This window comes from Coturnix japonica, chromosome 10, assembly GCF_001577835.2.
Source record: "Coturnix japonica isolate 7356 chromosome 10, Coturnix japonica 2.1, whole genome shotgun sequence".
Classification (NCBI taxonomy): Eukaryota; Metazoa; Chordata; class Aves; order Galliformes; family Phasianidae; genus Coturnix; species Coturnix japonica.
In genome coordinates this window covers 7,637,652-7,653,457 of record NC_029525.1, presented here as the reverse complement: position 1 = coordinate 7,653,457, position 15,806 = coordinate 7,637,652, and the positions used below count along the sequence as shown (strand labels likewise).

Below are 15,806 nucleotides of genomic sequence, written 5' to 3'. Positions count from 1 at the left end.
GCCGCATGGCCTCGGGATTCACAGGCCTGCTTCAGAATTGAACATAACCCATGCTATGGGTCGATTTCACCAATAACACGCTATCCCGATTTCACCAATAATGAGCTGCTGCCAGGCACAGCAATGAGGAGCAACTGCATTTTACCTGCGCTCTGTCCAAGCCACTAGGCTGGCTCTGCAGCAGCAGGAACTGCAGGTTTAGCTCAGGTGCTGAGGGCCGGATGAGGCTCTGCAGCAGTGCTCCCACGGGAGCGGATGCTTGAGCCTCGCTCAGCTAATTAGCCAGGTCTGCTAATTCACCAGCACTTGTTCCAATACTCACAACACACTGCCGATGTTTGTCAGCACTTCTGTGCAGTGCTGCTATTACCAAAGCGTGCATGGCACAGTGGCAACTGAGGAGTCCTTGTGGGACTGTTCATTGTAGGGCAGGTTGGCCAGGTGACCTTTAATGCTCCCTTCCAACTCGAATGCTTCTATGAGCCTATCACTCCATGACTCATCACGGAGAAAGAGATGTGTTAGACAACCCAGCCCGCCCCATGCCAACAGGCCAGGTGCCAATAGCCTTTGGCACTGAGACTGTGATGGATGGGCTCCTAAATCCTCCCAAGCTTACATGTGTATTCAAAGAGACATTAAAAAAGCCATGCAAAACTTCAGAAAATTCCCTCCTGCTTATGGCTGCACTGGCAAAAACAAACCCTTGAATTCAAAACTGCAGCCCCATGACAAGTCTCCAACACATTAAAGCACTTAATTGCAGTAGTGGCTTGCAAAATCAACAAGTTACTGCCATCTGGAAATAACCAAAGCAAGCAAGACAGGAATTATGTGCTTTCTATGGGAACCTTTAAAGCAATCTACCTCCCAGGATAATAATTCTGAATTATTCATATATAACTTATTTTTACCTCCACTGAATGGCATTACTGTTTTTATAAGAAATATCATGGCCATTCCCACATTGTGCATGCTTTCATTCCTGCAGTTACATGAAATTGTATTATATTACTTTTTGTTACTTTCTGCCATTCTTATTAAATGCATCCAAAGTAAATGGGGCTGATTCCTTCATTTTGAATGTATTCATCCATCTGTGGATAAACTAGATACTAATGCAAACACTTCATTAACTTGTTAAAGTTTGCTGTCCTTCGTAACAGGCAGTATTTATACATCAGAACTAATGAGGAATATTTACTGAGTTTTGATCACAGTCATAGCAGGTTGTCAATATATTTTCTTCCTTATAACCTTTTGGCTTCGTCATGAACTCTTCATGACAACAATTGCACAGCACATTGTACTCTTCAGTCCCCCATCTGGTGTAAGAACTCACTCACCTGCACTGTGACCAGCTGAAACTGCCACAGTGCACAGTCAACGTATTTCTAATTCACACACAGTGCATTTCACAGAAGCATCACTTAGTACTGAGAAGCAAAAGGGCTGATCAAGCTCAGCAATCCTGAATCAATGAATTCCACAAGCTGCTAAAAGCCTTCTAGTCCTTGGAGAAACTGTGTAACATCAGCCAAACCTGCAACTAACGCAGCATTAGGACAAACATAAAACAATCTGTCTTCTCAAACAGCAAAACAAAACCAGAAGACACACTCCTTTAGAAAGCCTCTTACAGAACACTAAACATAACCCATGTTTACAAGCAAACAAAACACAAACCCGGCAGACTGTCTCACAGGACAGGAATGGATGTACTTGCAGACACTACACTCATAAACTGGAAACTATTTCCAGGGTCGGGTCGTAAGACTCCGGTTACACAAAAGCCCTTTCACTGAACACTCTCCCATCAGGAGCTTTGCCATGGGGGCACTAGGGACAGAAATATGGACTATGTCCAAGACAGTGGAGCTGAGAATTTCTGCCCAGAATGGTTGTGGTTTCCTTGGTCAAAGCTCTAAGCAACCCAGTCTCGTCAGATCTGTTTGTAAGAAGGGAGCTTCCTGGAAGACTTCCAGAGGTCCTTTCTAGCCTAAACCATCCGGTGCCTGAGGTCACACTCTAACTGTGTGACAGCATGAGATGTAGCTATGCATCATCTCCCACATCTATGGGAAAAAAGGCTGCCTGCAAGCAGAGGGAGGCAAAGTCAGACTCAGGCCCCCATGGTCTGGACGCTGCTCAGAGCAGGACTGGAAACAGATACGCTCTCATTGCTGGTATGAACAAAATGGGGTACAATATACTAATGCTTGTGCTCTGGCCATCAAGAAGTGCCTAACATGCTGCTTGCTTTCATTCCTCACATCCCTCACCATGATGGAGCTGTAAGAATGCCCAGATCAGGGAAGGCTGACACATGAAAAGCTCCACCTGCAAACCAGGACAGGACAAGGCATTGCAATGCAAAATAGCAATTTCTACTTCAGATACCAGCAGCCACGATTTGCTGCTCAATGTCAAGAGCCATCCTGCAACATGACACCACCAGCCTCGTGAAAGCCTACTCTACAGTATGCAAATAGTGCAAAGCACAATGAAATCACAAATAGCAAGTCTAATATATGGCAACATGGAGGGGGCTCAATAACCTCTGGCGTGCAGTAACAACTGGAACTGTCCTACAAACATCTGATTAGAAACAAAGTTAAATTGTGTATTGAAAAGAAATCATGGGGCATGTTTTCTGCTGGCATAAACTGAGCTCTGGTAAACACACAAATAGTTATCTGACTGCATGTACTGGAAGAATGTGTCTTTGTTTTAATCAGACAATCACAAGAAAGAAATTTGTAGTACTTGATTTCCAGGAATCACATAATCACATCATGTTTTCTTTTACTCAGACCTAAATGTTAAAAAAAACAACAAAACAAAAAAAACCCACCCAGCCAACAAACAAGAGCTAATGACTTGAACTGTTCCTTATGCACCAGCACAATGTCCAAAACATAGGCAAACTAAGGAAATACTTGAAAAGTTAAGACTGCTTATAATGAAAGCTTACATTAAAAAGTTAAAAATGTATTTTGTATTAAAACTAAAGTTTAAAGGAAACACATGCACACGAGCCCAAAAGCATTAAGCCTAAACCACCTCTCAGTGTGTCCTTAAAACAGACAGCTACAATTTTGTACCTACAATGAAGTGTGTTAAAGTAACTTCCCCACAGTTTGGCTGTATGAAAATGTTATGTGCAATTACAGCTTTAGGTAACATCTACTGTGAGCTAAAAAGTATTTTTTAAATTCACAGTGTTGATGATTGTGAATGGACAAGCATAGGCTCACACACCATTACAAATGCACTCTCCTAGTTCCACTGACTGGAAAAAAACAAAAAGGAAAATAAAGGGGTATCTTCAGCACAAAGATATGGCAGCTCAATACAGATGCAGGCAATCAAAGGCAGGAAGCAATAAATCCATCAAACAGCAAGGCTAACCTCCTACATCCGCAGCGTGTGAAGCTCTCCTCCAAGCCAATGCCTACCTACGTGTGCCTAAGGGAACAACAATCAGTAAGGAATCCCATGGCTAAAATTGTTGAATACAAATTTTATAAACAGAGCCCACTGGGAAGCTAGAGGAACATAAAGTCATGTCAATTTTCTTTAAGCCTTAATAATTTCAAGCCTACTTGATGCACTTACTGACCACAGACACAGGGACTTTCACAAGAACAGCCCGACCTACCCTACCATTAAGTTAAAAGTATAAAAATCAGTAATAAACTTTTCCTGTCTACTGCAGTCTCTGTGAAGATTACAGGATAGAAAAACAGTACTTGCCACAATAGGTATAAATGAGTTTAGAGTCTATAAATCGAACTTTGAGGTTGTGTAGAACAGCAGGTTCGTGGAGATAACTGAGTGCAGTGAGGTCATTTTCACCAACGAGGATATCAGGGTTCCGCAAAGGGGGAAGTTCCTTCGTCTTCGGATCAAGGCAATATTCTAGGTCCTGAAAATCAAATAGAAGCAAGTGTTGAAAAAACTGCTGTTCAGATCCCCTCATTCAACCCCTCCCCACCATTCTTCCCAGCAAAAGATTCACAAGGTATAAAAACCAAGACAACATTTACATTGTCTGGTGATTTGGGTTCTCCAAAAGTATCATTAAAAAATTCCCAAAGGGGTTTTCTGCATGCAATGGGCAATAATAAATGTATTTCATTCTTTTAAACTATTACTTAAACAAATGCCTTGCTTTTGCTGCCAAATCTTTTTATTAAATAAACTGAAATGTGTTTTATCACAAATCTAATTAGTTTTTCATATTATTTTCCTCTTGAGCAGGACAGAGGAAATAATTTCCCATCAGTCTGCAGCCAGCTTTATATACAATAACATCACACAAGAAAGTTGGCAAGCACAAGAATGCTGTGAGCACAAAAACTGAAAAAAAAATGCTACTTATAATTCACACAGATTTATGCAAATTAAGCTCCAATGTAGATGTTTTAATTGCATCTGTCTCTGGGGGAAACAATTATTTACCTGAAATTCTCTTGTCCCAGCACAATGTGTCTTAACTGGCAAACATCTGCATTTTACTACATTCAATGCGCAAGTGTGCAGCATCACTGCACAGTCTGGAATGGGGAGGGAGGAGCAAAACTGACCTTGTCTGATTGAACAGGCTGTGCTCAGTTTGCCATATCAGGGATGTGAGTGAGTCAAAGAATGAAATTCATTCAATTAAAGTGTTTTAACTTAGGACCTATTCTACACATATAATCTGCTCGTTTTACTTAATTGCTATGTAGACCTCCATCTGAAAACAGCATGCAAGCTGCCCACTGGTACAAAGAAAATACTTTAAAAATAAATCCTTGAACTACTGCAGGAGATCTTTATTCTCCATGAGAAATCCTGAAGGACCACTTCCATTATACAGTGACATTAAATAAGCATTTAAATGGCATAACAAAATATAAACAGGTGCTCACTGCAAGGATGTGATCTTTTCTGAGAGATGCCATCCTTTCTCTACACAGCATACCACACCATTCTGGCAATGCTTTTAATCCTTGCCCCATCCTATTGATACTTTCTCATGGCTATGCTCAACTTGAAAGTTGCCATTTCTTTCCGCAATGCTATTCTTGTGGCCCCCTGGAATATCAACCAGGGTTATAACTTTAACAGTATAAGCAGAAAAAGAGACCTATATATAACTGAATAATACAGGCAGCTGGACATAACCAGCATTTTTGTTATCTTAGTTTAAAAAATCAGGCAAAACGGAATTCTGTAAATAAACATAATTAATCACACAAAAAGTAATACTCAAACTCTGAGGTCAAGAACAATAGCACATATAAAAATAGGGCTATAGTTTTACAACATACCTTTGTGTGTTAGATACATCAGTCTCTCAAGAACAATCAGTCAGGATTTAACATGCAGACCTACCTTGCCGTCTTCAAGTCGAAGCTGAAGAACTTTATCTCCAGGTTTGTAATCTTTCAGAAGTTCTGCTGACTTCCAGACCTCCTCTGGGTCAGGGATCCAAACCCTGGCATACTGCAACATGAAACAACAGCAAAAGATTGGGGACTTCTTGAAGGATTATCATTAAACCATCAACATATATGACACAAAAAAAAAAAGTTTTTTCCTTTTTTAATACACCTGTTTATAGATGCCCTTTCAGTTACCAGGCTTTGACATCGCATTTGAAGTACACGAAAATGCTGGGTGTCAGTGGCTGAACCCAATGCATTTCTTCTTTCAAATCACTCCTTTTAGTGGCGCAGTCAGTGCTGTCACTTCAGTGCTGGTATTTGTCACAGTGTTTCTGAGTTGGGACAGACTTCCCCCTCACCTTTAGGTACATCCTAAGCCTACCATGTAGCCTCTACCGAGCCCATAGAAACCACACAAATAGCAATGACTACTCCCCAGAGCCTGAGGAAATCTGTCAGTTTAACACAAAGACATCACCCTATCAATCACAGCTGAAGACGAAATGCGTATGGACTGCACTTGGTCCGATTTTTATTACTTTTCTTCCCTCAGCTAAAGCTGTAGTTTCTTGTCTACAATGTTTCTGATGGGAAACCACAAATGAAATACAGAAGGGGTAAGCTATAAATACGGTCAGGACAGAAGGGCCAGCAGTGTTAGAAAGGCAGTAGTCTTGTAAGACACAAAGTTAACTTAGGGCAGCAAATGTTGCGCAGCAGTTTCTAATTATGTGATCTATGCCAGAATGAAATAGGCACCTCTAATTTATTCAACTGAAACTGTACATTTTCTACTGTCTGCAGAAAGGAAGGAGAAAGCAGAAAACAGATCACCATAGAAACTGGGTTACTAGAGACAGCTGAATCTTCCGCATGACATAGCCTCACAGATACTAAAGTCATCCTAAGAGCACTAATCTGTACCATCACTGCCTCGCCTTAAACCCCTGCCAAAGAAACACCTGGTAAAAAGAGCAAGTAGGAGTAAAGAGAGAGATAGTCCTAATCAGAAGCAGTGAATCATTTCCCAGCATCCTCACCTCACTAACTTAGCAGAATGGTTTGCCAAATCAGATTTTCATTCTATCTTTTTGCATAATCAGTTGATGGTAAAATTCCACTGTCATAAAGTCTTCCGTGCGCTCTGAGCCTGAGCAGAAAGCAAAGAACTGTCACTGGTGGAAACAGGACCGAGGTCATCTGGGCAGCACCTTGCTCTGGTATGCCTAATATTCATCCTTATTGACTACTATACAAAAGCAAGCTTATGCCTACATTAAAATAAGACCAACATGATAAACTTCTAGAGACAATGAATTACAAATTAACCTGCTAAAAACAGGTAGGAAATTCTACCCAAAAATAACACTGAAATTGCAGTAAAAGTGACAGCAAGAATCAGATTCACTTCACTGAAATTGTGCTCAGTGAACCAGGATGAAAATGTTGATAGGGAGACAAGAGACTGACTCGAGGAAAAGCAGTGAATGATGTTTTAGGAAAATCCAGCTGTAGCTGACTCTAAATTGATCAGAGTGAATAGAAGGCACATTGATGAGATAGCCATGAATTCAGAAGGAAAGAGAAATAACGGAATACATGTAAAGAGGGTTATGTCAAAATTACATTTCTTGCCTAGACTCTTCCAGCCTCAGCAGTGACGTCAAACATCATCACCTGCACAGCCACGTGGATGGACAAAAGCACTGTGCTCTATGCTGGAAGGACAAGTGCTGTGAGGCAGTGCGCAGGGCTATGGATAGGATGACCCTGATGAAAGGACAGGGCAACGTATTCATTTCTCACTGGCGGGTCAGAAATTTCACTGTATTACCAGAATTTCATAAAATAAGAAAGTATAATAGAAAATTGCAGCGTTCGGTAATACCTCATGATTTCATCTTAGATCACATGAAGACATCAGCAGACTATAACAATTATCTATCAAATGAGACCATATGACTCAGAAAGCTTTTCTTCTGAGATATTAACCTCTTGAAGCACAAACTGACATTGCTGACAGAACAGAATTAGAAATGCAAGCAGCCCAGCTTTGGCTTCAGCAGTTGGTTTTCCCACTTCCATTGCATAACCACAATTACTGCAGGAGATGCAGCTATTAGTCCAGCACAGCAGCTCTTCTGAGATGCACTGAAAGACTTCACAAGGTGATCTATACCCTACAAAACCAAACAGGAAATTTCAACCCAACAAAGCTGTCCTTAGCGCCTAAGACCTAACCTTCTACTTGAGCTCCTATGGCTTTCACTTTAGCAAAGATGACCAGGTTTCTCTTTTACAGAGTCTTAAAACCCACAGCCTTCCAGGTGCTTATCATGAAAAACTTACAACAGACCTCTCTGCTTTACAATTACCTCTCTGCTTTACAAATGACCTTATGGGTATGAATAAAGCAGTTTTTAATGTCTGGATCAAAGAGATACTGGCAGCACAAGCTGAGGAAGCTGATGGGATAGCAACAGCCCAAACTGGACCAAATTCATGCAGCATGAGCCTGTTGCTAACTCCTGGACTCATGGACACCTGGAGAGAACAGTCTGCATCATTATGGCTGGAAAAGGAAAAGCACCTATTAGCAAGGCACAGCTACAAAACAGTCCAAAAGCTGTGAAAGGCTGCATGAAACAGCTGAGCTTACCTGTGCAAAATGCTTACGTATTAGAATAGGATTTCCTGATCTGCGCAATTTCCTTGAGTAGGATTGCTCTGAAAACATCAATCGACACTACTGGAATAATTAGCTTTCAGCCCGTATTCTCCCTTACAATGATCTCACAACGCCAACACCACGGGTGGCAATTCTGAACTTAAAAGTGCTTAGAAAAACTTTCTCTTGTGTACTAATAACACAAGCAGATACATGTCCAGGTGAGTAACAGGCTTAAACACAAGTCTTAACTTGACCAGCCTAGATCCCATGCAGAGATCCTGATTGGTAACAACGGAGGCAGCAGCAGGTCCCAGTTCTCCCAGTGCTGAAACCAGAATGATTTTTTGCAGTACTCCCATACAGACTCAGTCCTGAGGAAGCACTGCATCTCTAGTAACTAAGCACTGCTGCTGGTTACAGTATGAAAGACAAGACTTGGCGACCTGAAGGAGAGGCATCATGAACTTTCCAGGAAAATCACAACAAAAATTATTGATTTTCTTAACATGTTCTTAGCATTCTTCTGGCATGGAGGGTTATTTTCTGTCTTGCTGCTCAGCAACAGCCATTTCTATACCTCTTGTACAGCTTAAGACCTAATATTTATTATGTATTAGTTTAAAAAGACATTAATATGATACATAGTGGGGAGAACATCTGTGACCATTTGTATTAATGCTTTACTTGACAAATAATCTCACATAAGCTGTTTTTCTAATAGGAAGAATACAAACCTACCACATAAATCTCAAACTCAGGAAGAAAAATTTCCCTCCCCATGGTACCCCAAACTTTTTAGTTGTTATTAATGTCTGAGTTTCTTAGAACTGCTGAACTCTGCAAATATCTTGACTAATATGCAATCAATTTTCTTTTGCATCTAAAACATTTTGCATATTTTTTAAGGGTCAAAGGAAGAGAATTCAGCTAAATACTTCTGCCTGAAACTTCTGCAGCTCTCATTGCAGGCTTGCAGGAAGAACAAGCAGTCCAGCATTCTGACACCTCTTTGTTGCCTTATGGCTACAAAATCATCACTTCCCTCTCTGACCTCATTGCTCTCACACAGTTATGATAGTAAATAAGGAAAAGAGGTCTTCATTTTTATTGGACTTTACTTCTATATCCTTACAAGCCCAGTAAATTGAATGAAACAGAAGGTCAGGTCTCACTGGTGCCTTGTCATACAGCTTGTTTGTAATGCTCTGCATAGCCAGCCCTTCCATATAAGCAAGGACTGCTAAACTGGTAAACTCCAGTGTCTGGAGGAATCATTCGAACCAGAAGCTCCTTCTTCTAACAGTGGTGCAATGCATTTTAAGGCCAATCTCAAAATGCTGAACTCTAAGATGTGACTTTGAGCTTAAATAACCTCAGACTTCCTCCTATAGAACAAATTACACTGACATCCCAAGATGCTCTTACATATAGCTTTCACTGAACTCCATAGGTTGACATCATCTTTAATGGTTACATAAGCAGAACTAGGAAAGGGATGGAAAAACAACATCCCATAGAGCCCTGGGACAACACAGCACCCCTGGGACCAGAACAGCAGATGGGAGGTCTGGGGCCCGCAGGCATCTTCACTGTGACTATTAATACACACCCAGGGAGTGACTTACAAACTCATCTTGAGATAAACAAGTAGAGAATAAGTCACAAACAACATCAAGTAACGCCACCAAATGTTTCAGCCATCAAACCAGGCCTCTGAGTTACCCCTGTGATGGAAAAGGTCAAACGCAGAGATAGACCTGTATTTAAAACATGATACTGCAGCAGAACAGCGGTTCAACTCCTCAAGAACAAGTGCAAACAAAGAGTGAACTCCAACCAACAGAGCAGCACAGCCACAAGCTGATAAATGCCAGAGGACTCCATGTGTTTAACCACCACAGTCACTGCAGAGATGAATTTAAGAACAAACATCACAGTTGGGGTGTATAAACCAAGGGCAGCAGCTTGGCTGTGTCACTGCAGAGCTAACCAACACAGAGGGCTCTTCTGAAGGTTGCTCCAGGTGGCAATAAAAGCTGACGCATGACTATGTAACTGTATGCACAGGTGAATGTGTTACGCCTGCATCTCCTTCTCTGCTAAACAACTGCCCCAAGCCAGCAGCCGTACCATAGTAGGGAGTCACTGCCATTCGGCCACAGCTCCAGCCACCAAAGGAGGGCTACAAAGATGGAGATGGGTCTGAGGGCACGGTGCAAGCAGCGGCTGAGTCCCTGGGTTTGCTCAGCCCAGAGCACAGGAGCTGAGGGGAGGCCTAAAGTGGCTGCAGCTCCTCCGGGGCAGTGACAGGGCCTGAGGGAACAGCATGGAGCTGTGCCAGGGAAGAGGAGGGTGGGGGCGAGGGAAGGTCTGAACCAGAGGGGCAGATCCATGCCTGCAGCACGCAGGGTTAAGCACATAAGACACTGTGCCCTTCCCTACAGGGAAACTGCTTCCAAAGGTCTTTCTTTTAATATTTATTGAATGTATGCTTTGCATTTAGGACTTGGTCACTGGTAACAACTCCTACTTTGTCAAGCATGTATTTGGTCCAAGGTACAACCAAAATGGGCTTTAACTGTGAGTATCCTATAAAGAACCATCTTTATTTTGCACCGCCAAATCTACTGAAAAATAGCGAATCTCTTTATCTTTAAAAGCTTTGCTTTCTACATTTCACACTAATTGTACTTGACCTTCTCTTTCACGTTATAGGGACAGACTTGGTTTATAATTAGTCATTACTATATCACACAGCATATTAGCTATCAAACTGTTGCCCATTCAAACAGCCCTCTAAAGTGCTGCATGCAGTAGCAGCATTTACCGGCCTTTGGTTTATTCCCCAGCTTACACCTGGCTGCCCATCTTCCCGCAGCTGCCATCTTAAGCCAGCTGCTGCTGCTGCTGCAGTCTTGGTCTGTGCATTATTCAGTTGTGATGCCAATAGCACAGACAGCTGAACACCACTACACAGCTCAGGGAAGTCACACACAGTCCTGCTCGGTACATTTTGAGTCTGACCACATGATGTTCCTGATAGTATTTAATTAAGGTTATCAGTTACACAAAGATAAAACCTGTTTTGCAGTGTGTGCAGACACTGGAAGCCCAGTACGGCCACACTGCTGCCAATGAAGGATGAACATTTTGGTCATTGTTTGAGGCACAAACAAACATACATAAAACTTTTGGAATAAGCACAATAACCTCATCAAAAACATGGATCAGAAGTGGGACACATCTCCAACCAAGCAACAGCAAACAGTGCAGCTCTGACACTGCTAAAACTCGAGTTTTGGTCCATAGCCACATAGAGAGGTACACAGAGCATTGTATCCCAACCGTGCCATCAAAATGAAGGCCAACAAGGAATTACATGCTGGGGATTTCAAAAAGAAGTTAATTACAAGTCTGCACTAAACTACCTCCTAGAACATTCAACCTGAAAAACATATTATGAGAGTTACAGAATAGCGGCCACAAAAAAATGAAGGGCAAATGAAAAACTACAGCCACCTTTTGAATATTAGGCTAATGAAACAAGTTGCATCGAAGAAGGAATATTAGGAAAAGGATGCATGATGTCACACCTGTCTCCAGGCCACGGAAGGCCATCATGTCCCTTACAGATTTTAACATGTTGATTTTGATATAACACCGGTTTCATTTCCTCAAGTTCATACATGGATTTACTGTCTTACAGCAGCATTTATCAGTGATTTCCCCCAAAGCTCCTGGAAGGCTCATCTACAACAGGCAGGAGAACCACACCAATTCGTGCAGCACAACACACAACCCAAGCTGTGCCTCAGGAAGCTGGAGCTGCCAGTGCTGGCTGCAGCTGGATGCCTGTTTTAGGTTCACTGATGCTAAGAGAGGAAGCGTTGTCTTTTGTCTGTATCAGTGCTTCAGCAGAGAGCCATCTGCATTGCTGGGATGAGATTATTTGGTGTATCTAGTACTCGCCTAGACAGGAAGGACAAATAATGCTTGCATTAATCAGGCAGATGCGCTGAGCTGTGCTGTGCTGCAGCACCAGAGTTTGAGACAAGGAGTTATTGAGAGAAGAGCAGCATGGCCATTGCTGATCACCTGGCACACAGCGGCACAGACAGGTGAACATTTGGGTCTGTACGGCACCCAGAGTGCAGACAGCTGCCGACTGACCTGTGAGCCACACAGCAAGAAATGGGAGGAAAACCGTTTGGTACAAACACTGACAGTAGGCAAAGCTGTTCTTTTCCGAGCGTTTTTTCATAAAGTTGAGATCAAATCCAAACAGCCCTTCTGGTTTCACTTGAGAAAAGTCACATGAAAAGTAAAATACCTGCCGGCCGTTCTAAAACCTAAAATGAATGACTGCAAACCACTGCGTTCAGATAGCTCACATTTTTTGTTAAACTGTACAGAAGCAGCAGCTTGAGATGCAATTATAATAAAGCAGAGCTTTCGCTGCCTTGGCCCCATTTACTCAGGGAAAACCAGTTTTACTCAGCTCACCCAGAGCAGAATTCAGCCATTACAGCCCAGTCTACACCACCAACGCCTCAATGCAACACCATAACACAACCTGAGGTCAGTGAGCCCATTAACAGAGCCACATTTAGTCTCACCATCTTTCCATAGGTAATTAACAGTAAGTCCTCACGTGAGGAACTAGAAATGGTGTGAGCAACCTGACAAGCTTCAGCACGGAGCGGGCAGGGTGACATCTGCCAGCTGTCCTCCACCAGGGCTGGGGAAGCTGAAAGCAGAACTGGGGCCAGAAGGCACAGCGGGGCTGGGATGTGCTCAGAGGGGAACTGGGGCATTTCTGCCTGCACAGGAGAGCCCAAAGGAAGCTCCTGGGCAGCCGCACACCCTGGCACCACCAGCACCACTGCCTGCCTCGGCCAGCCCGGGGAACTCCATAAGACAAGGCTGTGCTGGAGAGAGGAATCAAAGCCCTCCTATACCACAACTCAGATTTCTGCACCATACTTAGCCTCAGAAAAAGGCATATTCCACTACTTTTCTCTGCAACACTGATAGCTGACTGTTCGTACATCATTTACGCTGCCCTTGTATTTCCACTATGTGACTGCTAGCACAAAGAGATGCACTCTGACATCAGTTCTGAACAACTTCTGCAAGTTCTCCACGTATTCTTCTAAAGTAGACAACATCCTAAACAAAGAAATCATTGTCTGAGATGTTTGAAATTAGTCTTCCCTATATATCTCCACACCATAAACCAAAACTCTATTTACTTTAAACTCTTATTAATAAGTTCTTATATGACTAGATTGACAGTCTTCACCTATGTTAAATCCAACAAAACAACCATATTCTACTTACTTTAACGTACATATATTCTAGACCATCTATTTCCATCTTGTATCTCTCGTGACACAGATTTTCAGCACTTTCCAAGGCAGTTGGTGTTTCTTTTCTGGGCAAAATAGGCTTAACCTCCATGGAAAATATTCCTGTCTCTCTTGTCCTGCTGCACAGTAGCTCATAAGGCAACTTGAGAATCTCACTGGTTCCCTCAGCAAAACAGCTGAGGTCATCTGCTTTAAAGATATGTATGAATAACCCATGCAGTCTGCGGGGTAACGTGTGACACGCCATGCTGGGGCAATGAATTCCCTCATTGTTACGCTGACCCACAATATTTTAGTTCCTCTCTCCAGCTCTACAAAGAGTGTCCTCCCATCAATCAGTGAGCAACTGCAAACTTCTCTCAGCTTGTGATAATCAAACAGAGGAATTCAAAGGCAACACCTGCAGCAAGACTTCATGATTTTTCAAAGCCATTTACAAAAGTCCATAAGGGGATGCAAATGCCTCAAATAAGTATCTCTTCTTCTATATTTGGAACTAGGCTAGAAGTGTGCAGTTTGCATCTGACCACACAGCAGTCTTACGAAACTTTACATGGCAAGTCACAAGTCATATGTTCCTTCTGTGTTAACTACTTACTATAATAAAACAATGAGAGCTCTAAAGCAGCGCTGCTTTAGCCTTTGTATTTAATCTTAAAAACAAGGCTCTCATCACGCCGAAGCATAAGCAGCCTGGAAGAGTCTGCTCTCAGCCATCTCTGTTGTCTCCTCTGAGCTAAGTGAACTCAACAAGCCAATTATCCTGTTAATTACTGGTGGCAGATTTTATTTGAAGTGAATTAACCTGAGAGCTTTATGGGCAACCATACCTGAATGATCTTGACTGCTTGTCCTCCAGCTCAGTCCTCATATTGTTCCCTCAGACCGACCATCGCTGCGGTGACCTCTCATTGATATCTGCTCATCTCCTTTTTATCTCCTTTTCCACCTAACACTTTAAGAAGCTTTACCCCAGCCTGGAGTAGCTCCATGCCACAGTTACTCAAAGAATGTCTCTGACAGCACTTGCTATTGTCTCCACTAATGGGACAGAGAAATCAAATCCAAGTCAATAAAGAAAACAGCTGTGCAGCACTGGGGAGCTCAGATGGCCCAGCTCACCCAGCACTGTGTGTTGGGCCACTGCCTGCAGCAAGAGGGCAATGCTGAGGAGATGGGCAGCCCTATTAGCTCCCCAAGATGGTGAGGAACCTGGAATGTGGAAGCTCCTCATGAAAATACCGCTCTTGCTATTAAATGTTAAAACTGCGCTTTAAGTAGGCAGGTCATAACTTAGTGCAGTACTGTGTACACAGAGCTTAACACCGAGAACTTGACAGGCAAGCATCCCTATGATATGCTTCCCTTTGTTTTCCTGCATTCTGGGCAGGCAAATGATGACAAAATTATTTCTCAGCAATAAGAGGAAATAGAAGGTCAAAGTCCTGCAGATGTTCAGGCTTATTTCAAAGCGCACAATTAAGCAATAGGATTACTCACACCACTAAAGATAAAGCTTTGTGGAGGATCAGAGTTAAGCAAAGCCAGGGCTAAGTGAAGCCAAGGCATTCTGAGAACACGGAGGAAATGATGTAGTCCCAAGCAAAGGCAAACACAAAGCTCGGCCCTGGCACTGGGCTCTGCCCATAACGTCCTTGGAAGCCTTCCTGCTAGCGTTGGTAAACGAGCCCTTAGAAACCCCATCAGACTCCATCCTGGAGCTCAGATGTGAAGCCAGTGGGAGGAAGAAGTTCTACACAAAGAGCCTTTCAGTTCGGCTCAGTTTGGGTGCCTTTGGACACGTTCCCACTTACTTGAAAGTTTGGGTACAGATTTAAACCACTCAATTCTTAGGAGCATCGCCCTCCAAGATAAAGATATACATCTGTGGTGTACCGTGAGCAACACTACAGTCTACGGGAACAGCTTAAGCAAAAGACTGACAGAAGAGGAAGCAGTGAAAGTTGCAGACGCGAAGGAAATTCCCAAGAAACGCGGGTTGGCTGTGACACAGACTGTACTGTGTGCAGCAAGAACCACCCATTTCTCAGGGAAAATACACAGTTCTTCCCTGCTGCAGAGGAGAAGAGCAGAAGATATCACTGCTTGAGTTCATCAGCACCATGACTGACCAGCAGCCTGTCCTCCTGCCGCTCCTTGGCCCCAGTCCCTTCGTACAAATGCTGCAGAGTCAAGCCTGACTGCCATGGCTGTAAATACTGCTGCACTCGAGTGAGCATACAACTGGGCCAGAGAGAACCTCCACACTCAGCATACAAATCAAACAGCACAACAAGGAGTGTCTGGACACATGCACCCAGACACACACAG

General features: G+C 42.9%; 1 protein-coding gene across 14 annotated transcripts in view; it reads right to left on the bottom strand.

Annotated features, from left to right (window-relative positions):
• The window catches only part of MYO5A (myosin VA), an 88,464-nt gene that overhangs the window by 70,112 nt on the left and 2,546 nt on the right, over nucleotides 1–15,806 (bottom strand). For all 14 annotated transcript variants that reach the window (XM_015872826.2, XM_015872829.2, XM_015872827.2 and 11 more), the window contains exons 2-3: nucleotides 5,383–5,493; nucleotides 3,757–3,928 (exon numbers count right to left, since the gene is read on the bottom strand). In XM_015872826.2, coding sequence (XP_015728312.1) covers nucleotides 3,757–3,928; nucleotides 5,383–5,493 — 283 coding nt within the window. The remainder of the gene's footprint in view (nucleotides 1–3,756; nucleotides 3,929–5,382; nucleotides 5,494–15,806) is intronic.